The sequence below is a fragment of the Micromys minutus genome, assembly GCF_963924665.1.
Source record: "Micromys minutus genome assembly, chromosome: 2".
Taxonomy (NCBI): Eukaryota; Metazoa; Chordata; class Mammalia; order Rodentia; family Muridae; genus Micromys; species Micromys minutus.
The window spans coordinates 51,457,815-51,484,804 of record NC_137971.1 but is presented as its reverse complement, the minus strand read 5'-3'; the positions used below and the strand labels follow the sequence as shown (position 1 = coordinate 51,484,804).

The following is a 26,990-nucleotide window of genomic DNA, read 5'->3' as shown; positions in this document are numbered from 1 at the left end:
ATTGGCCATGAGACTTCAGTGTGTTTGAAGTGTTAGCTACTGAGGATTTGTTTCGGGCAGAGGGCTTTGGACTCAGTTACCTCAGTCTCCTTCAGCTTCTCCACTTCAGCTCCTGGTTCTAAAGGCTGGGATAGGAATAACCCAGTTATTGATCTGACCCCTTTTAGGGACAGGATTTTGGATGTATATGCCTCCTGTATAGTTTGGATGTTTCTTTTAGGTGGCTAGGAAAGGGTCTGAACAGAGGCATACAGAATGCTGTGCTGGGCTGGGTATGGCTCTACATCTGGATTGCAAGTTCCTGGACTTGTGGACTAGTTAAGTAGTTTAGGAAAAGTTAGTCAGTGAGGCTAGACCACAGGGCCAAGGCTGTTGCTCATTCTCCTGAGCCTACTGTGGGGCACAGGATGGAGGGACCCTCAGGAGCAAATTCAGAACATCCCTGTCCACACTGTTACTTCCTTCCACATTGAAGCCTGCTCTCCCTTGGTCTCCAGGCTCCATCTCTGTGAACAGCCGCAGCACGCCATTCTTGGCCACGGGAGAGAGCGAGGTCCTGGACCTGGAGAGTGAGCTGTACCTGGGCGGTCTCCCTGAGGGGGGCCGAGTGGATCTGCCACTGCCTCCTGAGGTGTGGACAGCTGCTCTCCGGGCTGGCTACGTGGGCTGTGTGAGAGACCTCTTCATAGATGGACGGAGTCGAGATCTCCGGGGCCTGGCTGAGGCACAGGGGGCTGTGGGTGTTGCTCCTTTCTGCTCTCGGGAGACCCTGAAGCAGTGTGCATCGGCCCCCTGTCGAAATGGGGGCGTCTGTCGAGAGGGCTGGAACCGGTTCGTCTGTGATTGCATCGGGACCGGCTTTCTGGGCCGGGTCTGCGAGAGAGGTGAGGCCAGTCCTGTGTCCTCAGAAGGACCCCATTTTCTACCTCTATGCTTTCTTTCTCTCCAGAGTAACCCTCAGGCCAGCCCCCGCCCACTTTTCTCCTAGTAATGACTCTCTTGTCTTCTCTCTTCCCTTTCCATGTTTTCTGTTTCCTTTTCCCCCTCCTCCACTGCTCCGGCAGAGGCCACGGTCTTAAGCTATGACGGCTCCATGTACATGAAGATCATGCTGCCCAGTGCCATGCACACAGAAGCAGAGGATGTGTCCCTGCGCTTCATGTCCCAGAGGGCTTATGGACTCATGATGGCCACCACCTCCAGGGAGTCGGCTGACACTCTGCGTCTCGAGCTGGACGGGGGGCAGATGAAGCTCACCGTCAACCTCGGTAACCACCCTGTCCCAGGCTTCCTGGCCTCTCCCTGGCCTGTCTCTGACCTACACTCCCCTCTGTCTGGAGAAGCTGGTGGTGGCACCAGCCAGAGGTGACCTCAGCGGTTTGAGATAGGTAGTAGCATCCTGAGTATGAACCCACAAGGGCTGTCTCTCTCAAGGATACACAACTAAGATCAGTGTTCCATGGTTGGCCATACTCAGCTGGTGGCTGATGACTCAGCACGGCCACCTACCTGTCGGAATGCATCTGAGTGTGACAACTGTCCTCTTATGTCACCTTTATGGAGTGGTGGCATCTGTCCTGCACACACAAGGTGGCACAAACTCACTCCTGCTTGCTAGCACACCCATTTGCTCATTCATTGGCTCATTCATTTTGGAATTGCATGTCGACACTTGCTAGGGACAAGCCCATGCTCAGCACAGCCTAGTGGCAGATGTGAGGACAGCAGACAGCTGGCCTCTGCGTGCAGCCACCCTTAGATTAGAGCTGTCTCTTCACGGCTGTATATAGGTTCCTTGTGTACTCTGGACACAAGGACATACGACCTCACACTTGTGTTCATGACTGAGTCCCATAGGTGCCTTATGGTTGTTCTGGGAAGATAACCAGTTCACCAGGCAGGCATTGCTCAACTTGTCTTACAGATTATGAAACTTTTCTTTGGAGACAGAGTCTCACTATGTCGACCAGGCTGGCTTTGAACTCACAGAGATCCATCTGCTCTGCCTCCTGAGTGCTAAGCAAGATTAAAGGTGCGAGGCACCACTCTTGGCCCAGTTATGAAATTTTTATGTTGACTTGGCCAATGCAGCAAAGCTAGTAATGGCTGGGGGAGGTGCCAGTGTCAAACCCAGTCCATGGGCTTTGGGTGGGGGTTGACAGGCTGCTGGCCCTTTCCTCAGACTATTTACTGTGTCTGTTGCTGCATATGTAAGAACAGGCCTTACCTGCACATCTCCAGGGGCAAAGGGATAGCACACTCTTAGGTTATCCTGTTAGGTTATCCTGGGGCCATGGGTTTTGAAAGAGAGCACAGAGTTATTCATTTGACTGGTTTCAAAGGTTCTTGTTATGGGGGACAGCTGTGTACCAGGTTAGGAGCTAGAGCCAGGAGGGCACCTCACAGACTGCATTGCAGGACCCCTGAGTGGAGAGGCCTTACAGTATCCATCACATGCTATGAAAGTGCCCCAGCTAAGGACTGCCCCATAGAAGCCTTCAAGCCCCAGAGTCTAAGCAGACTCAGGTCACGGGGAGGAGTGCTCTCCAGAACACACAGAGCTTCAAGCTTTTAGATATGGACCTGGACTCTCAGCCTAACCTTGATCCTCAGAGCATATCTGGGATAGACCATGGACATTGGGGGCCTTGGTTAGATCCTTTCACTGGCTGTGCACACTGTTCTCCTGGCCTTTGTGCTCTTTGGCCAGGGATTTGCTGAGAGGCAGGAGCTGGGAGAAGAGTGGGTGACCAGGGCCTCGAGTTGATTTGAGGTTCCTCCAGCTCTGCTCTGACCTACAGTCATAGCTCACTGAGTGGGTGGGCAGATGACAGCTTGGCCAGGGGACACAACAGATGTTGTCCTCCCACCTCAACTATGCCCTTGACACTGTCCTAGACAGATGTTCCTGCCCAGGGTCTCATGTGTCACTCTGGCTTTCTCAGTCTTGAGCATGAACTCACACCGCTAAGCACTGGCTCTGCTCTGTTTTGTGGGACAGAGCAGAAGAAGCCTAGAGCTTTTGACCCTCAGAGAAGACATGTCTTTGGCCTCTTTGGACTGTTCTCGATCCCGTGGCAAGAAGCTGGAGTTTTAGACAAGATGGCATTCTTGGTTAGGAAATCTTATCTTGGTGGACCCTGGGGACATAACTCTTGGGATTTAGCCTTTTTCTTATAGGCTTACCTGTCTGTCTGTGTCTCATGAAATTCTGAAGTCAGAACAAGGTCCAGAGAGATCTAGTTTTGATGTCTCAGACTGATCACAGCCAACAGCAGCCTTTGCTCTACACCTCTGGCTGTGCCCTGCCCCCCACATACAGAGACGTGGCTGCTGAGAGCTAATCTCTAGTATAGCCCATGACAAAGCTGAGACCAGACACTTGGTGCAGACACACCTGTCTGCAGATTCCACTTGATATGAGGGCACAGAGGTATGTAGGCACCAAATACTCCCGTGTGGCACATTAACCTGGGAGAGGGACCCAAGTTGGAGCCAGCTTCAAGAGCTGGCTTCCATGTCGCATTACCAGTACATCCCAGAGTTCCTTATTCCTCATCCTGTGAACCACCCAGGGCCTGCCGTGCTCCAGACAGATGGCAGCATGGAGGTTGGGCTGGACTCCCTGCTAAGGAGCAAGAACAGTGCTTCTCAACTTTCCTAATGCTGAGGCCCTTTAATTCAGTTAGCTTCTCACATGGTGACCGCCACAAAAAAGTAAAATTATTTTTGTTACTACTTTTGTCATTTTGCTACTTACGGTTACAATGTAGATACCTATATTTCCACATGGCCCTAGATGACCCCTATGAAAAGGTCATTCCATCCTGAAGGGGTCATGACCCACAGGTTGAGAACCTCTGTGTAGGCACTAGAGACACAGGCTGTTTCTGCTCAGCCGTCCAGCCCAGAACTGAGGTTGGAAGAGCTCTGGGCTTGGGGCCAGAAGACTCAGGGTCCAAGCCTGGTATTTTTCATGACTTGGTAAGTTAATCCCCCTCTCTAAGCCTGCTTCTCTCCTGCTCCCTTGTTTAAAATGGGGGCTAAGAATCCTCACCCAAGGGCCTGAGGAATCAGCTTAGTTGGTAAAATGTCTTGCAAGCATAAAGACCTGAATTCTAACTGGGGAGGCAAAGCCAGGAAGACGCCCAGGCTTACTGGCCAGCCAGCATAGCCTAATAGGTGATCACAGTGAGATATTCTCAACAGTCAAGGGAGATAGCCTCTGAGGAATGGACACCTGAGGCTGACCTCAGTGTGGCTTCTACACACACTCCAGTGTGGCTCTCAACAGTCAAGGGAGATAGCCTCTGAGGAATGGACACCTGAGACTGACCTCAGTGTGGCTTCCACATACACTCGGGCCAACCTCAGTTTCCACTCTGTTCCTCGTCCTGGGAGCCACCCAGGGTCTGCCAGGCTCCTGAGAGGCAGCCATGTGAAGACCGTAGTACTGGGCTGGGCTTGAGGCTAAGGAACTAGAGGTTTGGTCTCTGATTTGTGGTCTGTGTCTCCAAGCAGGGAGGAGGCCAGAGGTTCAAGAGGTAGCCACATGGTTCAGCAAGAAAACACAGAGCTGGGCCTGAAGGAGGAACAGAGGTACCAGAGAAGGCCCTGGTAGAAGAGACCTTCTGTGATGGTCTCTGGAGATGGGAAACATGTTATTTAAGAGAGGGCCAGGTGGGTGGTGGCGGCAGTGGCCCAAGCCTTTAATCCTAGCACTCAGGAGGTAGAGGTAGACAGATTTCTGTGAGTTCAAGGCCAGCCTGGTCTATAGAGTCCCATGAGAGCCAAAGCTACGCAGAGAAACCACATCTCAACAAAACAAAACAAAACAAACAAAAAAAAAAATCAAGAAAGGACAGGGCTGGAAAGTTTCTGATACCTCTTTGCAGACAGAGAAACCAGAGGCTTGGAGAGCGGCCTCCCCCAGCGGCTCAGCCTCTGAGCAAAGCCATGAACCCCAAACAGGGGAGCTGGTCTCTGCCTCTGGGAATGCTGGTGTCCCCTGGATTCTTGGCCCTGTTGCAGGGTGGCTTGTTCCTTGCTGCCTATCCTGGGTCTGGCCTCTCCCCAGGAAGTGACATGATATCTCCATGAGGGGCATAGTCTGAGCCATAGGGGGTCCCCTCCTTAAACCCTGCTCCATGTGAATTTCCTGCTTTCCATTTAGAAGCTGCTGGTGTCCAGAGATGCTCACCTCTGAGACGGACATTCTTGTCATTGTCTCTTCTCCCTTAGCGTCCTTGGGCCCTTCTCAGAGTTTCCTTTGCTCCTAAGTTCTCGCTGTTTTGCCCTTGTGGGCCTTTCTCATGTTTTAAGTCACAGGACATAACATTTCAGAGCCCTTTAGCTCCTGGGACAGGAGAGCCCACTGCCTCTCCACCCACGGCTGGGCTGTGTGACTCTCTCTAGGCTGGGGGCCTGGGTAGAGACGGTACCAGGGCAAGTGCTCTGAGCAGTTGCATCTTGAGAGATGTGTCTGTGTTTCTGAGGCTCCTTGAACAGAGCTCGAAGCTCTATGTCTCCATCCTACCCCCACCCCTGGAAGTGAGCTGGACCAAATCAGGAGCCATAGCCTTTCCTTTCCTTTCTCTCTAAGTGGAGTGCTTCCCATCCCATCCCATCCCATCCCATCCCATCCCATCCCATCCCATCCCATCCCATCCCATCCCATCCCCTCCCCTCCCCCTCCTTTTCTCCTTTCCTTCCTCTCTTCCTGCTCCCCTCTCCTCCCCCTCCCTCCCCTCTCCCTCCATTCCCCCTCCCCTCTTCCCCTTCTCCTTCCTCCCCTCCCATGCTCACACCATCAGCCCAATCTTTACTCCAGCACCAGCATGCCCACCCATTCTCTGCTCTTGAGGCACTGGCTGCTGGCTAATGAATTACTTGATTATCACGCTCTGAACAGCATTTTGGGGAATATGTAATGGAAGGGCTGCTTTCTCCAGCTGGCTGTCCCTGATTTGCTTAGGGAGGGCCCTGCCCCCTGGATACCCATCTTGAAGGAGGCTCTTGAGGGGAATCACTGCAGGGTAGGCTGGAATTGTCACCTCTTCTCTGGACAGATGGACACACGACACATTGCATCTCCTCGGGACAGGAAAGTTGAGCTCTTCACTTGGCTCTGTTCCCTTACAGGAGCCTGACCTGCACTTCCAGCCCCCTTTTTTTCTTTTTTGGACCCTTCATTGGTGAAGACTCTGCTGGCTTGGAGAGAGCCCCTGGGACCTGACTCCAGAGCCTGGCACCTCCCCTCACCCTCACCAGACTCCTTCCTCTGTTCCTGTCCTTCCTCTTTTTTCTCTGCCCTTTGCTCCTTCCCCTCTCTGTGACTCCTCATGTCCTCTCCTGTCTGCCCTTTGACTTTCCACTGCTCCTTGGGTGCCCAGGCTGTGGCTCAGGGTCCCTGTTGCTCCTCCCACTCTGCTGTGGTTGACAACGCGTGTGGAGCTCAGCTGTACTGCCCCAGGGTCCATGACCCTCAGAGCCACAGTGGGTATCTGTTTACCACCACTGCAGGAACCTTCCGAGGCCCAAGGGATGCCAGGTGCATCCTGGGACATGGGGCACCCAGGCAGAGCTTGTTCGTGGAGAACCCACAGGAGTTCAGGGCATCACTGTCACCCAGGGTTAGAGACTGTTTACTCTCTGACAGGCCAGGGTCAGACCAGGGCACATCTGTAAACTGCTAGCCTCTCAGCAGTAAGGAAGAGATCTGTCTGAAGTCACTCAGTGAGTGTGTATAGGACTGAGGCAAGGACCCAGCACCCACACCTCCATCGCCCACACCCTCAGCCGCAGGCCTGGCCAGGGCTTTGGACTTAAGAAGTGATATGTCACCCTAAGAGTATTTCAGATTTCCAGTGACCCAAGGTTCTGTCTCCTTGAAAGAACCAGCTGACTCCCACCAACCAAACGGTTGATCAGAGGCTCCTGCTGGCCTGGAATGTTGGCTCTGAGCAGACATAGGTTTTCTAACCACGAGAAACCCCTCCAGCTTTGAAATTGGGGGACAGCAATGTCAAACCCAGGGCAGGGCAGGGCAGGATTGTGGGCCTTTGCTTACCAGTGATTTGCACTGTACCTAGAAGTCACATTTTGCAGATCTTGGTGTCCCTATCTGAGGCCTTGGCTCCTCCTTAGAAAAACTGACAAAATACTAGTTCTTCAGGATGGAGGGGTTTTTTGATCCCTAGTGGTAGCATGTTGCCCCCAGGACAGGGACAGATAGAAGGAAGGTTCCTGTTCAGGTGGTGCTGGCCTCTGGGGCTTTGGGAGGGTTATGGCCTTAGGAAGGGGGCCCTGGGGCAGACCCCTCTTTTGAGCTCAGAGCTTGAGGAGTAATATGTCACACCTGAGCTCTAACCAGGGTGTCGTCCCAGAGCAGGGGATGCAGGGACCCTGGCCTTCCTTACCCATCTCCTTCCCATTGATTGGGTAGATGTGGGGTCGGTCAAGCCCTCATCCCCTGTATCCCCTGTACGGCTGAGGTTGCCAAGGTGCCCGTCTCCTTTACACATTGAGAGGCCTGGGCCCCTCCAAAAGAGGAACACAAGCCCTCTTCCCACCACCTGACTGCCCTGCCTCTTGGCTCCAGGGAGGGTTGGAGCCCTCTTGAGGGCATGAAGGACAAGGGTCCAACTGAGGACGGGGAGAAGGCACCTGGGCACGCGTGGTCCCCAGAAAGTGGCCCTAGGGGGAATCCCTGCCTGCAGATACCCCTCCCTGTGAAGGATGTAAAAAAAAAAATACACACAAAACCTTGTTTTTGCCTTTTTTTCTCCCTCCCCCTCTGCCCACCCCATGGCCCCCTCAGACTGCCTGCGCGTCGGCTGCGCACCCAGTAAGTGGCTTGCCTCTTCTTCTGCAGAGACCCAGAGGTCTGGGAGGCTGGACATTGGGATTTAAGGAGAAAGGGATGGAGGGAGGGGGAAGGTGTAGTTTTATTATTGGCTTGTGAGGGGATTGGTCAGGCCTGTTGGGAGGGAGGGGAAGTTATTGGGGTGGGATGGGGAATTGTGGAGGGGAGGCTGAACAAAATGAAGCAGAACCAGGAAGAGATAGTTGGTAAGGATGCTTATGGATTCTGGGAAAGGGAGGGCCAGGACATCCGGTTGCCCAAGACAGTAGTAGTAGGAAGAAAGTGGCAGTCTGGAGCTAGGTAGCACCTGCTCCAAGAACACAAAATCCGGAGACTTAATGATGCATTTCCGCCAGTTGCCACAAGGGGGCAGGCGAAATACATGGGAAAAATGATTTGGGTAGGAAGGGTAGGGGCCTGCCCAGAGCCTCAAAGTCTACATCTTTGTAATGTCTGGGTCTGCAGAGTTCCTGTCAAACTCAAGAGTTGTCAGTGAGGATTGTAAGCAGGAGTTAGAAGGGAAGCCAATGTAGACAGGTCCAGGTCTGTTACTGAGCTAGGTGCTCAGCCTCAGTTTCCGCAAGGTGTACCTTGCAGTCAGATCACCTAGATGAGGATGTGGACAAGGAAGGCACAATAGAGAGTTTGTGCGCTCAGTGTCACCTGTTTTACATATTTGTGTCATAGTGTGGGCACACACTTGAAGCCCTTTAAGGCCAGCACCCTGAACCCCAGGCAGACAGCGTTTGGAAACAGGGGTGGCCCAGAGGTGCTACAAAACCCAGCAACACCTGACAGATGTGTATGTTGACCACTGTATGCCAATCAACTACCAATTAATGGTCACAGATTCTGAGAAACAGAACAGGCCTGGCCATGCAGGCTCTGAGCACTGCATAGGAGTAGCAGTTCCAGGGTGTAGAGTTAAACAGGAATATACAGGAAGGTCACGGTGGGTTCAAGCTGGCTTGTGCACGGGGAAGGTGAAGTGGTAGGTGCCCTTCCTCTGGGGTTTGTAGTGTTTTCAGTGTCAGGCCTGAGAATTCAGCTGCTAGTGTCATACTATAGGTACTTAGGAGAGCAGAGGAAGGTGTGTCTTTGTTCACGGCCACCGTTCCATAACCAGTGATATCCTCTGCAGTCCGACTAAGTGTGTGGCAGGACTGAATAGGTAGAAGATTTCCCGGCATGCACACTGGTGTGTGCTGGAAGCAGAGTATATACACGTGCAGGCAGGCGGCCCCGGCCTGGGGTCCCGCGTCGTGCTGCGCTCACTCCCCCCTTGGTGCTGCAGGTAAAGGCCCCGAGACACTCTTTGCGGGGCACAAGCTGAACGACAATGAGTGGCACACGGTGAGGGTGGCACGGCGTGGCAAGAGCCTGCAGCTGTCTGTGGACAACGTGACTGTGGAGGGTAGGTGGCCAAGACCCAGGGTGGTGAGCATATTTCTAGAGAGCTGTGTTCGGTGACCTCTGCCTGGGTGGTTATTTCCAGAGAAGTCGTTATGGGTCTGGACCTGGACCCCAGGGACCGTTTCAGCTCCTTACAGGCAGCATCATCCTGGAAGCTTGTTGGGCCTCCACTGATTCCTGCAGCTTCCCCCAGACTAGTGGGATGGTAGCGCTGGCCCGGGACGTCCAGTAAGATCCCTTCCTGTGGCCTTGTGTTGGGGAGATGAGTTTTCTGGGAAGATGAGACCCTGTCCCAGAGGTGACCCCCTGTTTTGTGCCTTATCCCTCTCCCTCATGTTGGTCTTCTGTCCTGAGCAGGACAGATGGCAGGAGCCCACACTCGGCTGGAGTTCCACAACATTGAGACGGGCATCATGACAGAGCGGCGGTTTATCTCTGTGGTGCCCTCCAACTTCATCGGGCACCTGAGTGGGCTGGTGTTCAATGGTCAACCCTACATGGACCAGTGCAAAGATGGAGACATCACCTATTGTGAGCTTAATGCCCGCTTTGGGCTGCGTGCCATCGTGGCCGATCCTGTCACCTTCAAGAGTCGCAGCAGCTACCTGGCGTTGGCCACGCTCCAAGCCTACGCCTCCATGCACCTCTTCTTCCAGTTCAAGACCACAGCCCCCGATGGACTTCTGCTGTTCAACTCGGGCAACGGCAATGACTTCATTGTCATCGAGCTGGTCAAGGGGTGAGGGGCCGGGCACTGTGGTGTCCCCTGCTGACCCAGATAGAGCTCTTCCCTGGCCTTTGGGAATGTTCAAGGCACCCAGACATCAGGTCAAGAGCCTCACCCTTAGTCATCACCCAGGAGGGTCCCTCTGCAGCCATGATGGAGAAGCTGAACCCTGCTCCCAGGCTGCTGGTTCCTCAGCTACTTCCTTGCTAGGGCTACCAGTTATGTCCCTTCCCTGGCCACTGTCCTCTTTATGTCCCAGTCTTTCTCTTGCCCTGGAGAATTGCACCCTCAAGTAGCTCAGACTCTGCTTCCAGGGAACCCCTACTGTATCACCAACCCCCCTCTGTCAGGTCCTCTTCTGTGACCACCCCGGGACAAGACTTCATGCCTCAACCTTCCAATGCCATTTTGTTTCGTTTCCTTCCCAAGGGATCCCTTGTGCCCCCTCTTTCCCAGGCCCCCAGTTTTCCCGCCAGCAGTAGCTCATTCTCCCTTGGCCTTTTGGCGGCGCCCGTCTGATCTGGTGTTTCCTCCCTACTGTGGGGCAGGTACATCCACTACGTGTTTGACCTGGGAAATGGCCCGTCCTTGATGAAGGGAAACTCAGACAAACCAGTTAATGACAACCAGTGGCACAATGTGGTGGTGTCCAGGGACCCAGGCAACGTGCACACGCTGAAGATTGATTCCCGAACGGTCACGCAGCATTCCAACGGTGCCCGGAATCTGGATCTCAAAGGTGGGGCTGGGGCCTCTGCAGAAGGCCAGCCTTACCCCGGCCCCTCTTCTCTAGCAAGATCAATTCCCCTGTAAGGGGGCCAAGGCTTCTCTCCCCATTCCTCCTTCCTGTTCTCTGTGGGGTCTGGCTGACGTCTCCCAGCTGTGTTTCCCTGGGCTCTCCTGTGAAGCCACTTCAGATGGAGCACTGGCCAGAGTCCCACCTTCTCCAATGACTACAGAAGTCACTGAAATTATCATTGCCAGTCCCCAGAGCAGGTGTCTGAGAGGAAGAGGAAGAAGAGAGGAGGAAAAAGAATAACAGGAAGGGTAGGGAGAGAAGGAGACGGTGGACCGGGCACCGAAACAGAGACGTAGGCTTGCACCTGTTTGAGAGAGACATCTGGGTCCAAGAGACCTCCTTGCACACACATGCCTGTAGCATCCCTCAGCTTCACGGGGCTCCTTGTGTGTCCATGTAACCCAAAGTGTCAAAACTTGGGGAAGATCTTCAGAGACTAGTGAATTCACCTCCTGAGTCCCCAGCCCCAGTAGCTTGGTTCACCTGCTGCAAATTCTTCTTGTGCCCAGTAGAGGGCGATGTGTTACAGAGAATCGGCAGTGGCAGCAGACCCAGGGACTAGGCTGCAGCTAGGATGTCCAGGCTGCAGAAACTCCACTAGTCGTGCAGAAGAACTAGAGGCCAGGTAGGAGGTTAGACATCTCTGAGGAAGACCTCCTCCAAGAGCCCCAGTTGTCAGGAGGACATGAGAGGAGAGAAGGCTGCTGAGTGAGGGAAGGCCTTCCTTCTGGGAAACAGTCTTTGGGAAGGAGGCAGCGGGGGTGGAAGGGACTAGACTGCACATCCATGAAAGGCCCTGATTACAGGCCGGAACTGGAATCAAACGTGTAGGAGAGAACATGGAGCGGGTCCCTTCAGCTGCCCCCCACCCCCACTACCCCAGGCATCTGGCTTCTGAGGGAGGGAGCAGGCAGATGGCGAAGGGAAGAGGAAGAGGTGGTGAATCTGAGGCTCGCTGTGTCTGTTAAGGATACCATGAGCCTTTCAGGTGTCTGGGAGGACCCAGTGGTAGGATGGCTGCATCCTGGGATTGGGGTAGGGACAAGGATGGCAGGGGTTTGACACCTCTGCCTTTGCAGGGGAGTTGTACATCGGTGGCCTGAGCAAGAATATGTTCAGCAACCTGCCGAAGTTGGTGGCCTCTCGGGATGGCTTTCAGGGCTGCCTGGCTTCTGTGGACCTCAATGGGCGCCTCCCAGACCTCATCGCGGACGCCCTGCACCGCATCGGGCAGGTGGAGAGGGGCTGTGATGGTGAGTGTGAGGCAGAGTGTTGGGCCCCGAGGCTGACAAGGGGGCCTCCTTCTCAGGTCTTGTGGGAGCCTGTCCCAAGAGCTCCGGGACAAGGGGAGACAGTCAAGACACAAACTCTCCCTGTTGCCTCCCACCCTGACTACTAGTCAGAAGTCTAGTGGTCTTTGAGTGCCCCCTGTCCCTATTCCTTCCCATCATCCTGGTTATTATCTGTTCTAGTCTGATGGATCAAGGACAGAGCCTCTGGCTGGCTGGGGAACTTCTGCAGCCCCTGGACACAGGGCTGAGCCTGGGGCATTTCTCCTTCCTACTCCTTCCAGGCCCCAGCACCACCTGCACCGAAGAGTCTTGTGCCAACCAGGGCGTCTGCCTGCAGCAGTGGGACGGCTTTACCTGTGACTGTACCATGACTTCCTATGGAGGCCCTGTCTGCAATGACCGTGAGTGCCAGCAGGCCTAGGCTCTGGGGGCTTCCATCCCATCCTCAGCCCAGGAGCTGCCTGGGCGGAAGGAAAGAGGGGTTTTACTTTCTTCTGCTCCATTGCCACGGAAGCCATAGAGGCTAGTGGTCGCTGCCTCTCACTGCCGTCCAGGTCTCTGGAGCCACCGGGTGGCCTCTCCAGGTTCTGAGCTGGCTGGACATCTGATTTCCCTAGATACAGGTCCTGCACTTCCCCTCTCTTTCTCCCCAAGAATCTCAGCTGCAGGCTGTCCCCTCGAGCCACAAGGTCAGTCCCTAGCGTCCTCACTTGCCAGCTTGCATATTGTTGAGGCCCCTCCCCAGAGATAACAGCTTTGACAGCATTTTCTAGTCCCCAGAGGTTGGTGGCCATCGTCTGCTTTACTGCTGGGCAGAGGGAGAACAGCTGGGCCAGCCATGGGAGTATGGCACGGTGTAGAGGCTTTGGCCTTTCTTTCTAATGATTGGGGATAGGTTGGGTGACATGCAGAAAACACACACACACACACACACCAGGACACACATAAGCCTTCTCTGCTTTTCAAACACAAAGTGAAAGTGAGCCAACAGGTCTGGGGGTGCCTGGGGTGGTTACAGCAGGTAGCACTGTCTCGTTGTTACTCCTTTGGCTCTGTGTCATCGGATAGGAGTCCTGAGTCACACCAGGGGATGGGACCCCCTGGTAGGCTGTTGATTTTTCCTTTGATAAAATGTCCAGCCCCACCTCGCTGTACTTTCCTGGTTCTCAGCTGTGGCCAGTCCTCCCAGCTCTGTCCCTCGGGAGTTCCTTCTGACCTGTTGTTCTGTGTGCTTTCCTAAACCTTCCAGCCAGCCCAGGACCACCTCAGCCTGTTGTGTGTTCTACCTGGTTCCAGTTGGCACAAAGCTGTTCTCTGTAGCCCTTCCCACTGATAGTTGGGTGCCACCAGCAAAACCTTCCCATGTGATCCTTCACCAAACCTCAGTGATGGAGCTCTACCAGAACTGGGGGCTCTTGGCTGTCATGGTGTCCTGCCAGAACTGGGGGGCTCTTGGCTGTCATATGTCCGGCTGCACAAGGGTTTCTGGGAACCGTGGCAATGCCCATGCTGAGTTTTTCTTGCTCAGGATATAGGGAATCTGGTCCAAGTATGGCTGTCCCTGCACTGCTGTGCAACTACACGGAGAACACAGGCGTCGGGAAAGGACCTAGAGCTGCAGTCAGGATGTGTGTCTAGGAAATCAGTCTGCTTTTGGGCAGGGGTGGGGAGAGAAAGTTCTCTAGGTTCTTGGCTGGGAGAAAGAAGAGACACCAGAGCTGGGAGTTCAGCCTTACCCTGGGAAGTGTCATCATTCCACACACTGGTCTGTGTATCTAGTGGTGTAGCCTGAGCAAAGCCATGGAACTAAAGAAAAGGTGGGTGAAACCTGGAGTCTCCTCAAGGCTCAGTGCTGTCCTGAGGCTGACTGGAGCTGCTCTGGTTGTCTACCCTACTGTAAGGGCAAGGTGAGAGACTGGGTGGGGTATCTGCCACGCTCTCTTTCCCCCTGGGGCCTCTCTGTCTGGGTTTTCATGCCAGCTCCTTCTTGGAGCCCTGTATACTCCAAGCCCTGCACACTGTCGGCCAGAACAGTATGGATGTTAAGTGTGTGTGAAGGGGCATGGGAAGGATGGGACAAGAGAGCAGGGCAGAGTCGGCCCTGTGAGGGTGTTCAGAACTTCCTGGATGGAGAAAGACTAGGACAGCTTCTTCCTGCCCTTTGCCTCTGTTTTTCCATCTGTATCATGGGAGGTTTGAAGGTTGGGGGGGAGGAGCTCTCAAGAGTCAACTCTGGCCCACTTGGAGAAAAAAGATCAATCAAGAGACAAGTAGGGAGAGCGAAATGGGGACCATTCAATGAGAGAAAAGGGGGTTCAGTGGAAGAGAACTTCCATACCACAGTCCCTGGGCTCCTGCTGTCTAGCCTTTCCCAGCCTGTCTTCTCTCACCATGCCTGCATCTTCATCTCTTATCTCTGCTGCCTCTATTGATCTCCTGCACACCTCTATCTCTCTTCTATACCCTCCGTCTGTGTCTCTCCCGCCCCCGCCCCCCAGCAGCCGTCCCACCAGCTCTCTCCAATTCCCACTCACCAATATCGATTGGCCTCTAGGCGGCTTCCCTTCCTCTCCTGTCACCACCAGCAGCTCCTCCCTCTCTCCCTCTGGGGCCATACATTTTCTGCCTGCTTGGAGCTGTGTCTATCTGTACTCCAGAGCCAGGGCCCCGAGGATGGGGGAGAGTGGGCAGATGGACAAGACCTTGCGGAACCCCACCCCATTGTGGGGCTATGCACCTCCAAGGACTGCTCTCCACTTTTGAAGCCTGTGATGTGTGTGGACCTGCCCCATCATCTTGGTGGTCCTGAGGGAGCTTGCTCCCTCCCTTTCTCTTTCTTTCGTTCCTTTCTTCCTTGCTTTGTCTCAGAAACAGAGTCTCACTATATATCCCAGGCTAGACCCTAGCTTGAGATAGTTTTTCTGTAGTGGTGTGTCAAGTGCCAGAATTCTAGGCATTAGCTCCACACCTGGCTTGTCCTGGATCTCATTGCACCTGTGAGCTCACCGTGACAGTTCTGCACCAGAATGGGATCTGGAACCAATAAGTAGGATCCAGCCTCCCCTCCCAGCTCCACTTGTCAGCACCTTTTCTTCCTACTCACCTGTTCTACTTGTTCAGGGTCCCCATTACCCTGTTCTCCTTTTCTCCTCTGCCTCCTGCCCTGCTGGCTCTTCTGTCCAAGCAAATGGGGGAAGGGATTTTATCTGCATGTATCTCTGGGGCCACGGCAAGTACTTTTCTAATCTACCCCCAAGTTTGAAGAGCTGATCCCAGTGTAAGGGGGCATCCTAAGACAGAAAGGTTTCTTTAGCTGGATGTAATCAGACCTGGAAGCTTTTGTCCTTCTGAACAAGTGTCCTGGAGAACCCTGGGGAGCTAGGGGCTGAGGCTAGGAGACAGGAGGACTGGCAGGGGAGGAGGGAGGGTTGCAGAAAAGGAAGGGGGCCTTGTGTAGGGGTAGACAAGCACCTTGGCAGGCAGGCGGGTAGGTGTGTGTGTGTGTGTGTGTGTGTGTGTGTGTGTGTGTGTGTCTAGTGCATGGGTTGTTTCTATGGTTATGGATGACTGTCTTGGAGGCTGAGTTTTAAGGGGGTGGGAAGTTTATGTTGGCCATCCATTACCTATAATCAAACATGTACGGGTGTCTGTGCCTTTGCAAGCATTTGGTATGCCAATATCTGATCACACGCATATATGTGTCTGAGCTGTGTGCCTCCTAGCACACTGGTCCCTACGGGGACGCGTGGGTGTTTTCATACTCAAACCGGTCCACATGTGTTTCAAGGGGGAACAGCTAAAGAGGGCTGTGGCCACATCTCTGCGAGCTGGACCAGCAAGCACTTTTGGGTTTCGTCCAGATGGGGGAGGGGAGGGAAGGAGGCGGAGGAAGAGAGCGGCTTCTCTTGCTAGCCTCAGTCCCGTTCAATTATTCAGCAGGGCCCCTTCTCCCGGAGGGGGGTGGCAGCGGCGGCGGCGGTGGTGGTGATGGTGATGGTGATGGTGGAAAGCACGCTCCCGAGTGCGGGGGAGGGGCGGGGCGCGCGCATAGGAGAGGCGAGCGCCGAGCGGGCTAGCCAGGTGCCACGCCGCGGAGCTGCCCAGCGCCGCCCGCAGATCGGGAGCCGCTCGGGTCCCTCCGCCCTGCCCCCCCCCTCCTGCGCTTCCCCTCCCCTCCCTTCCTTTCCTCTGTCCCTCCCTCCGTCCGTCCCTCCCTCTCCCTTCTAGCCCTCTCAGCCTCTGCAGCAACACTCCGCTGCCTCCATCTCTCCGCCGGAATCTCGCAGGCTCGCGCCTTCCTCTGCTTGGCCCCGCTCCCCTCTTCTTCTCTTCCCTCCTCTCCTCCCCCCCCCCCATCACCCGGATTTGCTTCCCTCCCCCTCCTCCCGCCCCCTCCCCCGGCCGCTCCCTCCTTCCTCCTCTGGCCTCCGTCAGGCAGCAGCGGCGCCGGGTCGGTTCCGCGGGGCTCTCGCTTTTGGGGGAGCCGGGCCTCCGTCGCTACTGCGCACCCCATCTCCCGCCCCGCTGGGTTTTTCCGCAGGATTTCCCTACCGTCCCTTCCCCAGCACCATGCCCCCACCCGCTGGCCGCTGACGGCCCTCTGCGCCGGCCTGGCCCCGGCTTGAGGGGGGACCCCTAGCCGCTCGCGATGGATCCAGGCTCCATGGACCTTGGCCTCCCCGCTGCGCGTACCCCGGATTCCCCGGCGGGATCCAGTTGATTTGCTTGGCTCCGGACTGAGGCTCGGGCTCTGGTTTTCCTTCGCTTCACCCCTACCCCCCTCTCGGAGCTCGCAGCCGGAGGGGGGCTTCGCGGGGCCGCGCAGCCCCGCGTCCCCGCCCCCGGCCATGGGGCTGTGAGGTGGCCGCCCCCGGGCCGAGATGCCCCCCGGGGGGAGCGGGCAGGGGGGGTGCCCGCGCCGCCCCCCCGCCCTGGCCGGGCCCCTGCCGCCACCGCCGCCGCCGCCGCCGCTGCCGCTTCTGCTGGGGCTGCTGCTGCTGCTGGGGGCGGCTGAGGGGGCCCGGGTCTCGTCCAGCCTCAGCACCACCCACCACGTCCACCACTTCCACAGCAAGCACGGCACCGTGCCCATCGCCATCAACCGCATGCCCTTCCTCACCCGCAGCGGGCACGGTAAGTGGCGCCCCGACGCCGGCGGACTGGCTTCGGGGGTCTTGGGTGCTCCGCCCAGGCCCTGGGAGCTCCAAGGGCCGCACCCCGACTGTGTGCTCACGGAGCTGGGCTTTGCGGCTGCGGAGCCCCTTCACCTCCCATCTCCAGCTCCCATCATGCCAGCCCCACCCTCACCTCCATCTCTCCATTCCTCCTGCTCACCCTCATCCCTGTCTTCGTTAAGTGCTTCCTAGCCTCACCTGCGCCTGCTCTTCCTCCTGTGCTTTGTTAGCCTCTGTCTCTCCCAGAGCCCTGTCGCCTGTCCTTTCACCCTGTCTCTGTGCCCTCCCTGAATCCCTTTTCCCTATCACCTCCATCCCCCCGCCGGCCGGCTCATCTCTCAGCCTGTCTTACCCTCACCTTCCGCGGCTGGTGTGCTACCTTCCTCCCACCTCTCCGTATCTGGCAACCTTCCCTTTTCGCTTCCCTTCCTGGCCTTCCACCACCTCTCAAACGATCCGTTCCGTCTGCGGACACCATCATCTACACCCCCTTGTACTCTCATCTTTGGTACCTATTCACTTTCGATCCCCATCTCTGCTCTGCTTCCAGTTGTGACCCTCCATATGTCACCTCCGGGGCCCAGTCTTTCTGTCCCAGGGTCCCTGTCACCTCTCCTGTGTCAGTCCTGTCCATCCCATTCATTGCCACCCTGGTCCTTCATACCCTCTTGTCTCCAAGCCCTTGCCCGTCCTTCTTACACAGGCCATCTTTACACTTCTGACTCCATCACTTTCCCCTAGTCCTCGGCCTTCATTCCTTCATATCTGAGACCCTCCCCCCAGGATCCTCAGGAGGCCATCTAGTCCCAGCTCTGTCTGTACCTGTCACCTCTTGTCCGTGTCCCTCAGACTCTATGAGTCTGTCACTTTCCATGACTGTACCCCACAACATCTATGCCAGGCGCCCCATTTCCTGCCACACCTGCCCCTCTTGGTGGTTTCAATCCACAGCAGTGTCCGTTGCTTTTGTCTCAGGCCCTCCTTCATATGCCATCTTAGGGCTTCAGCCACCTCCCATCCCAGAGACCCCATCAGCTCTTGTTAGTCCATTCCCGCTCTGCCTGGCACCCATCTCTCTGCACCTTGTCCTTTAGTTAAGCCCCTACCAATTCCATCCCTGTTCCTGTGGGCCCCATCTCCAGACCTCATCTCCTCCTTGATCCAGACCCCCTTCCCGGCTCTCCAGCACCTCTCATCTCAGACCCTCCGCTCCTGCCTCTCCTCAGCTCTCACCATTCTCCCCTCTCAGGGCTTCCATCCCCTCCCCCTTCTCAGTCCCTTGTCATCTTATTTCTGACTGTCCCTCACCTTTCCTGCTCAGCCCCATTGCTGTTCCTCCATCACTGTCTACAACCACACTGTTGTGTTCCATCCATTCTCCTCAGTGCCTCCCATTTCTGTTTCTCCAAACTGCCTGTTTCCCCAGGGCTGCTCTGTGTCTGCAAAAAGCCCCCTGAACTTCATGTTTCATGTCATGTGGTCTTTCTGTCCCTGTTCCTCCCTGCCTCCCATATGCCACTACTTTGTTCCCTCTATTCCCCAGGAGCAGTGTCTCCGGACTGTCCCTCTGTCCCCTCTCTGCCACAGACAGCACTCTCTTCTCTCCCACATCCTCACCCTGCCATGCTTCGAATCCCAACTCTGCCTCCTTGGGCTCTCTCTTGCCTCTCATTACCCCAGCCTACTTGCTGTTCTCTTCTGGTTCTCCTCAGGCCCAGTGTTGCTCCCAAAGGCACCCAGACATGGATATTCTAGGCAATGATTTGAGGTATTAGGAAAGGGGCCTGGGGCCTGGAGGGGAGCCCTGTGGGGAGAAGAGGGGCAGTCGTGAAGGAGGAAGGCAAGAGAGACAAGTGCTGGCTCAGGTATAATGGGCTGGAGTCAGGCAGGGGGAAGGAACAGGAGGGAACCGTCTAGGCTTTCCTGGGCTGTGCAGGATGCTTTATCCCTCTATAATGTGAGGTCTCCCAGAAGGTTCTTGTCACAGCCCCTGATGCTACGGGAACAACATCAAGAGAATGGGGCTAGCAACTATCACATGTTGACAAGAGCATTGTTTTGGGGGGTTTTCTTCTCAGGGTAGAAGAGGTAAGGATTAGAGGGGGACAACCCAGGACATGATGAAGTGGTGGAGAGGCTGAGAAGGATTCAGGAGGAAGGAAGGGGCTAAGGAAAGCTAGAAGTGGGGAAAGCAATTTGTCATGACTGAACCTACCTCTGCTCACCTCAGCTATGGGGAAGATGAGAGAACCAGTTTCCCTTGAGACTCCTCCCTGAGCTGGAGGCCAGCCAGCTTTCCTCCTGCTCCAAGGTTTCCTAGTGTGAGGATAGCTCTCCTCATGGACAGCTGCTTCTCTGCTTCTGAGTCTCTTTACCTTCCTCCCTCCTCACTGCTTCCCCACCTTCCCTCCCATCCCCCAAGCTTCCCCATTACATAATGTCCCTACCCACCTGCCACTGACATTTCTGTACCTGATGTCACTATAGGGTATGGGGTGACCACCTGAGACCTAAAATGGATGGAGGAGATGATACCTTTCTGGTCCTCCTGGATCCCTTCATCCCAGTCCTGGTTTATGAATCCTTGATGAGCTCTTGGTTCCTTTCTTGTTCTCTCAAGAGCCGGTAAAGGCAGACTAACTCTCAGCTCAGTTCCCAGTCAGTGGCTTCCAGCAGAAGGGGGCTATCACGTAATTTGGGTCTGGGGATGGGTATATAACTTAGTCCTGACTGAATGGTGCAAGGCCAGGATGAAGCTAAGAGTTGAGGTATGTAGATGAAGAGATGAGTTTAGGTGTCTGGGCCTGTGCAGGAGCCCTGTGGTGGTCCTCCTGGGAAGATTTGTTCATAATAGAAAGCACCCAAGACCCAGGCTTTTCTGGATTATGCAGAGGCCTTATCTCTGATCACTCAGGATCTTCCAGAAATCTTTTGTGCTAGCTTCTGATGCTCCTGGGGCACTGGCAGACAGCCCCTGCACATGGACTTTCAACCCTGGGGCATGACTGCATGGGTAGTTTTTAAGTGGAAATGCTGCGACTCTAGGTTCCTGAAACATTGTTAATGGTTAGTTGTTTTCTTTCTAGAATGTAGGTGTGTGAGTGTGTGTGTGTGTGTGTGTGTGCATGCATATGTTGACTCTATGATCAGATCTAGTGTTTTATGACTGTGACTTTTTGGGTCTAGGAGGCACTGAGGTGACTGTGTTGGATGTACAGAAGGTGCCAATCTTGGGCCTGTGACACCTTATGTCTGATTAGAAACTCTTGCTCTGGGCTTCCAGAGGTGTGGGTCTGGCCAGAATGCTATCTATGCACAGTCAGCTCCCTGTTTCCCAGTGTGGAAAAGAACAATTGGTCTATAACAGTCTTGGGCAACACTGGCACTTGCTTTAGGCCCCTTTGCGTCTCAACCCCTTTCTGAATGCTGTCAGAAGTTACAGATGTGGAGTGTTGTCCTGGGCACCAAGGCTGGCGTGCCTTCCTGGGGGAGGGCTAGAGAGGTTAGTTTGCTTGCCTGGCAGAGCTGCGGGAAGCGTCTCCCGAGCGTGGCCGGAGGGGTGGGACTTGGCAGTAGCTCCTCCTCCTGCACTCGACCTCCTCGTAAACCAAGCCTTCTGTCCCCGCCCGTGCGGGAGCAGTAGTGCTGGGGAGAGAAATGTCTCCCCGGGGTAATTACTGCAGCCCCAGCCCAATAAACCATTCATCCTTTCCCTCTTCTGACCAAGAAGTGTCTCTCCACCCTGGTTCCCCCCACAGTATAATAAATGCCCTTCGGCTTTAACAGGTCCGCCCAGCACAGTAAACTGGCTGCAGTGTGAGAACAGCTGGATCATAAATCCTGGGGGAGACCGGGGCTGGGGAGTGGGAGGGCTGGGGCGCAGGCGCCCGTTTGCACCTCGCCGGCCCCTGCCCTTGGCCGCCCGCGGAGGCCTGCCTTTGTGCGTTTACCGCCATATTTCCTTGGCTGCTTCGACTCCTGTGGCGGGGTCTGCCTTTCTGGGCTGGGGCTTTGTGTGCAGTTGGGTGCCTCGCGGGCCGCGCGTGGGTGTGGGATCTAGGTGTGAGTCACTTGAAGCTGTGTCTCCTTGTAAGGTCTGGGACTTGGGTTGTTGGCACACATCTCAGATCTTTCTGGCTTTCCGGTCTAACCAGCACCTGGCTTGCTGTTGTTCCGGTGCTTTAGGAGCAGGCATGGCGCTGTCCATGGTGATGAGCACGCTGAAGGCATTCAGCGGGAAAGCCGGCAGGAAGGGCCTCCTTAAACCTGACAGATTTGGGGCCAGACTCCATGCAGATGGAGTTTCGTTCCCTGGTATTAAAGGACCAAGCAGCCCAATGAAATACCCCTTTCCCTGGAAGGCCCTGGAACCCAGGGGTCAGGGAGTGTGTAGAGGAAGGTCAACATGTTTGTTTCCCAAACCCAATCTCCCAAATTCAACGTGTAGCTTGTGAGTGAAAGGGAGAGGGAGGACCCTGGGTATTCTGGTTGTCATGGAAACAGCCGATTTTCTGGAGTGCTGCAGTGTTGGGAGCCGAGAGACTGTACTGGCTGAGGCACAGGCTCTTGGCTTTGGTCTCCAGACCCAGCCTGTTCTAGGCGGGCAGGTAGCCTGCCAAAAGTATAGAAGTGATGTTCACTGTATACCCCTCACTGGAACCGGCCCTCTGCTCAACCTGAAGGCCCAACCTTCCTCACTGTGCCTCTAGAGCCTAAGGTAGAAGGTATACCTGAGCCTGCAGGGGTAGAGCTGGCTTTCCTGTCTGCTGGGGTGCGTTCCGAACTACCGGCTGAAAAAAAGATGACTGTTTTAGACATCCACGTGGTTTTTCTTACGTCTGCCCTGCCCCGAGGCCCGTCTCCATTCTTACTCCGTGGGGAGGGTAGGAGACCAGGCGGATACTAAAGGGAGCAGCAGGGGACTGATGCTCCTTCTGTTCTGGTCTCACCACCTCTGACCCCTCCCCAGCCTCACAAAGCACTCAGACGTCCCCCTCCCTCTCCTGTGGGGACCTAGAGATCCTCAGTGGATCCCTCTTTCCACTCGACTGCCCAGACTACACGGGGCCTACTGGGTGAGAGACCCCAGATCCCTGCTTCCCTTAGTCTAGAGTTCTCTGCTGTGTTCTCTGCAGGCTTGCTCCGTGCTTGTGTGTTCAGGATCCATCTGCATCCCTCTCTCCCTGGCTAAGTCTTCCCTTTTAACCCCTCTCCCCACCCCAAGAAGAGCCTTGAGAGGAGTCGTTAGTAGCTAATCGTTTAATCAAGCATTTTATGAATCTCATCTGCTCTGTTTATGTCCTAAGGAATGCAAGATGAGTCTCTTTCCTTCCCTTCCTGCAGGCCCAAGAGTCTAGTCCTTGAGGACTCCCAGACCATGCTCCCTTCCGGGAAACTGGGTGACCAGCCCCCCTCCCACTCCCACCTCCACCCCCAGGGAGCTCAGTCAGCCGCAGGAGGGAACATGGCGACTAATGGGGTTTATTTTGGGGCTGAGATCGTTAGGGACCTAACACCCGCCCCCGGCAGCCGGATGGCGAAGAGGAGAGAGGGTGGGGTGGGGGAGGGCTGGGAGAGGGAGCCTACATCTTAGGCTCCCACTCTCCCACTTCCATTACCTACATCCCTCTCTGTCCTTCTCTGTCCATCTGTCTCTCTGCCTCCTTCCTCCTCTGGCTGTCAACTTTCCCCATCCCCCCATGTTTGCCTCCTCCTTTCTGGGCAGGGTTCCAGGCTTCTGGGCTTTGGCACCCAGGTACCCTTGCCTGAGGGTGGAAGCAAGGATCCCTGGATAGACCAGAAAGATTCCCAGGGGGCTGGGAGGGGACAAAGGGGCTGGCATTGGCAAGGTGCCAAAGAGGACCTATGAGTCACAGCTGCCCACAGTCCTGCTCATCTTCCCGCCATCACTTGAGGCTCCCTCTCACCTCCTTGATGCTTGGCTCAGGTCCCAAAGAAGCACTTAGGAGAAGTTGAGCTGGTCAGAAGCAGACCCCAGGTCCTTCCTGCACAGGACATTCTTGCTGTCTGGGTCTGCTCGCGACCACTCTCTGAATCACTGTAATTAAAACTAGAATTCTTGATGCAGCTACATCTGTCAGTGTGCATGTACAGACACCAACCCACACCTGGGTACCTGGAGTCACAGGGCTGGTGGCTTCTGTGGGCTTCTTAACTGAAGCCCTAGTACACCAACCCCAGTGTCTTCAGGCTCTGGCTCCCAACCAACTCCACAAACCTACTGACACTTCTTCCTCTCCATTTTCTTCTCTTTGCAGCTGGGACCACGTACATCTTTGGGAAGGGGGGAGCGCTCATCACCTATACATGGCCTCCCAATGACCGGCCCAGCACAAGGATGGACCGCCTGGCCGTAGGCTTCAGCACCCACCAGCGGAGTGCTGTGCTGGTGCGAGTGGACAGCGCTTCCGGCCTCGGGGACTACCTGCAGCTGCACATTGTAAGGACCGAGGCTCAGCCCTCTTCCTACCATTCTGACCCCAACCCCCTCAGTCCTCAGTGCTGGGGATGTCACCTTACTACTGTTCTTCATGGGGAGGACTCAGGGCCCCATTCCCTCATTCCTTGATGTTCTTTTGAGACCTAGGCCCCTCCTGGCCACTGTCTTCCAGTCATCCAGGGCCTGTGAGCCTTCCAGGCTCTTCTACTGTAGCCTTCAGAAATGTCCTCACCTTTGGAGGTTGTCTCTGGGCCATTCACTGCTGTCTCTGTCCTCTCCCTCACGCCTCCTTGTCCACCAGCGGCCACCTGTACCTCTTTGTCTTGACTCTAAACCCCACTCTGTCTTTGCTCTACCTGTGACTTCTGTTTCCATGACCTTTGCCATCCCAGCAGACCCTTGACCAGGTCTTTCCCACAGATTCTAGTCAAGTTCATTCCTCACTGATCTCTTGGTTGAGCCTCACATCCATTAGTCTATTGCTGGTTTATCAGTTCCTTTTTCTCTGCCCACCCTACACCCTTTCCTTTCTCTCTGCCCACCCTATACCCTTTCCTTTCTCTCTGCCCACCCTACACCCTTTCCTTTCTCTCTGCCCACCCTACACCCTTTCCTTTCTCTCTGCCCACCCTACACCCTTTCCTTTCTCTCTGCCCACCCTACACCCTTTCCTTTCTCTCTGCCCACCCTACACCCCTTCCTGTGACCTCTGACCCCAAACGACACCCTTCCCTGTGATCCCTGGCCATGACCCACTTATCTCTATCCCATATCCCTCCTTGTGATCTCTGGTCCCACCCCACTCCCTTCCCTGTGATCTCTGGTCCCACCCCACACCCTTCCTTGTGATCTCTGGTCCCACCCCACTCCCTTCCCTGTGACCTCTGGTTCTGCCCCACACTCTTCCCTGTGACCTCTAGTCCTGCCCCACACATTTCCCTGTGACCTCTGGTCCTGCCTTGCATCCTCTTCTTAGCCTTGTCATATTTCATTCTGAACTTAGCCTCTGCCTCAGCCCTTCCTTCTCCATGGTCTTAGGCCCCAGCTTGTGACCTCAACCTTCAGCTCTATACTAGGCCCCTTTCCCCCTTACTTTCTGGTTTGTATCCCACATGCTGGTCCTGGCCAAAGCCTTGAGCTGTAAGGGTAGACCAGGCTGACCAGCCTCTGTGTGCCAGCTGGAAAGATCTGTGTGGGGAGTCCTGGGTCTTGTGGAGGGAAGAATTGGTTGGGAAGAGAGAGAATACCAGAAAAGGAGGCTAGAGTAGGTTCTGAACTTCCCTATCTGAGTAAGGATAGGCTCTGGCCTCTCCCACTCCATAGCTCCTCCAACATCACATTGTGAAGGGGAAGGAATCCTGAGAACAGGCATGGCTGGTGACAGTGGAGGGGGGTGACAGGCATGGTTCTCAGGAGGGGAAGGACATGGAAGGAAGAGCAGGGGTTGAGGCAGAGGCAGGCTTGGGAAAGAGACCTGGAGTTGTGTGGCAGCCTATGAGGAGAGAGAGAGAGAGAGAGAGAGAGAGAGAGAGAGAGAGAGAGAGAGAGAGGACTGTGGACAGAGGAGTGGTGATGGGCGGGAGACAGCTGTGACAGAGAGGTGGCTGTGGGTCTAGGTGACCCAGAGAGACCCTGTGTCAATGCCCCTGGCAGAGTGTGGCTGTGTACTCTCCTTTCCTCAGGGTTGTGGTTTCAGCTACCTGTCCATGTGGCAGGGTGTCAGTAAGGTTCACTGAGACTTTCTGAGCTGTGTAGTCTGTCCTGTGAGGACATGTGTGGCTTTGGAGCTGATGGTGTGAATTTGAACTCAGCAGTCCCCCTAGCTGTGCTCTGTGTCTGTGCAAGACACTGCAGCTCTCAGTTTCCCCAGGTGTGCCCACACGGAGAGGGCAAAGGCTGTGACAATAGGGATCCTATTTCAATAGGGATTATACATGTAATGTGCTCCTTGCACGGCTAGGCTGGTGGGGGTACTCAGCATCCTGGTAACCTGTGCCTAGCAGGAGGGGCAGGAAGTCTGTGAGGAGAGAGGGATCTTCCTTCCCTCAAGCCTCCCCTAGTGCAGCACTGTGGAGGAGTTAGGCCTAGGTGCTACAGAAGATGGGGAGGATGCTGAGAAGGGTGGAGGTCCCAAGAGATGCAGGCACCGAGGGGGAGTTGGGTACCAGATGGGCTCACAGCCCCTTGGGGGCAGCCCCCAAGCCCCCTCCTCCCCCAGTGACACATCAGCTCCACCACAGCATGGTTAGCAGTTCTCAGAGAGTGGGGAGGCGGCAGCAAAATAAGAGAAAAGCAATTTGACGTTTCTAATAAAGCGTCGCTCCACTTTGCCAAATTAATTTTGACTCCCATAATTATTTGCTGTAGGAGCGGCCGCGTTCTCCCCACCACCGCCTAATGAGGTAATTGGGGAATTAGGAATTAATGACTTTAACAGAAGTGACAACTGACTTCACATCAGGAGCTGCTCTGGGGAGCTGCCTCTCCCCCGGAGTGCACAGCTCCAAGCTTGGCTGCCTCCTAGGAAACCCAGGTGTCCTGCCTTCCAGCTCCCCTGGCCAGTCCTGTGCCAGTCCAGCTCCCAGCCTGCCAGTGCCCTTGACCATTGTCTCTGCCCCGGTGGAGTCTTGTGAGGGGGAGAAACCCTCAGAGACATCCAAGGGGCTGATACTATTCTGGGTGGTATCATTACTAACAATAGTAACCAGGAGGCTTGGCTGTTCCCTTGCCTGTGTGAGGAGCAGATGATGATCGAGTCTCCCTGGGGATGTTGTCAGTCTGTGGGTGGTGCATGGGTGGGGCTTGTTAAGATGGTTAAGGCGAGGCGGCCTCAGTTTCCTTGCTTTGCCTCCCTGGAGGTGGATGACAGTCTGTGCATACAGGTGTGTGTGGCTTGTGCAGGATCTTGGGATGGGGAGTACTGGACCCCACAAATAGCCATAGGGAACATGGCTGCATGTCCTCTTTCTCAACCCACCCCTCTCCTCTGCTCTCCTCCCTGAACCTCCCCTACCCCCATTGCCAGGCCTTTGAGCTTTCTTTCAATGTGGCTAACAGCCAAAGGGTTTGTCTTGCTCAGGCAGGACTGAGAGTTTTTCAGTGTGTTTTTGTGTGCTAGGCTAGATCTCTTGAGAGTGGTCCAGGGGTCCAAAGGTCCTGTGTCTGCCCTGTGTGGGAAGGGGGTCAGGCTGACTCTTGATGTGTGTGATGGCTGCTGGGATATTCAGGGGCAGAACTGATGCTTAGCTTTGAGTTTAGTGG

General features: G+C 55.2%; 1 protein-coding gene across 17 annotated transcripts in view; it reads left to right on the top strand.

Moving 5' to 3' along the window:
• The window catches only part of NRXN2 (neurexin 2), a gene marked incomplete at both ends in the record, with an annotated part of 99,401 nt that overhangs the window by 49,558 nt on the left and 22,853 nt on the right, over positions 1-26,990 (top strand). For 7 of the 17 annotated variants that reach the window (XM_080913465.1, XM_080913466.1, XM_080913467.1 and 4 more), the window contains 9 exons: positions 498-884; positions 1,065-1,268; positions 7,820-7,846; positions 9,159-9,278; positions 9,635-10,016; positions 10,553-10,743; positions 11,883-12,056; positions 12,377-12,496; positions 23,548-23,729. In XM_080913465.1, the coding sequence (XP_080769591.1) occupies positions 498-884; positions 1,065-1,268; positions 7,820-7,846; positions 9,159-9,278; positions 9,635-10,016; positions 10,553-10,743; positions 11,883-12,056; positions 12,377-12,496; positions 23,548-23,729 (1,787 nt within the window). Of the gene's footprint in view, positions 1-497; positions 885-1,064; positions 1,269-7,819; positions 7,847-9,158; positions 9,279-9,631; positions 10,017-10,552; positions 10,744-11,882; positions 12,057-12,376; positions 12,497-16,975; positions 17,229-23,547; positions 23,730-26,990 lie in introns of those variants that run through there. The other 10 variants (XM_080913454.1, XM_080913455.1, XM_080913453.1 and 7 more) reach the window with 5 other exon arrangements.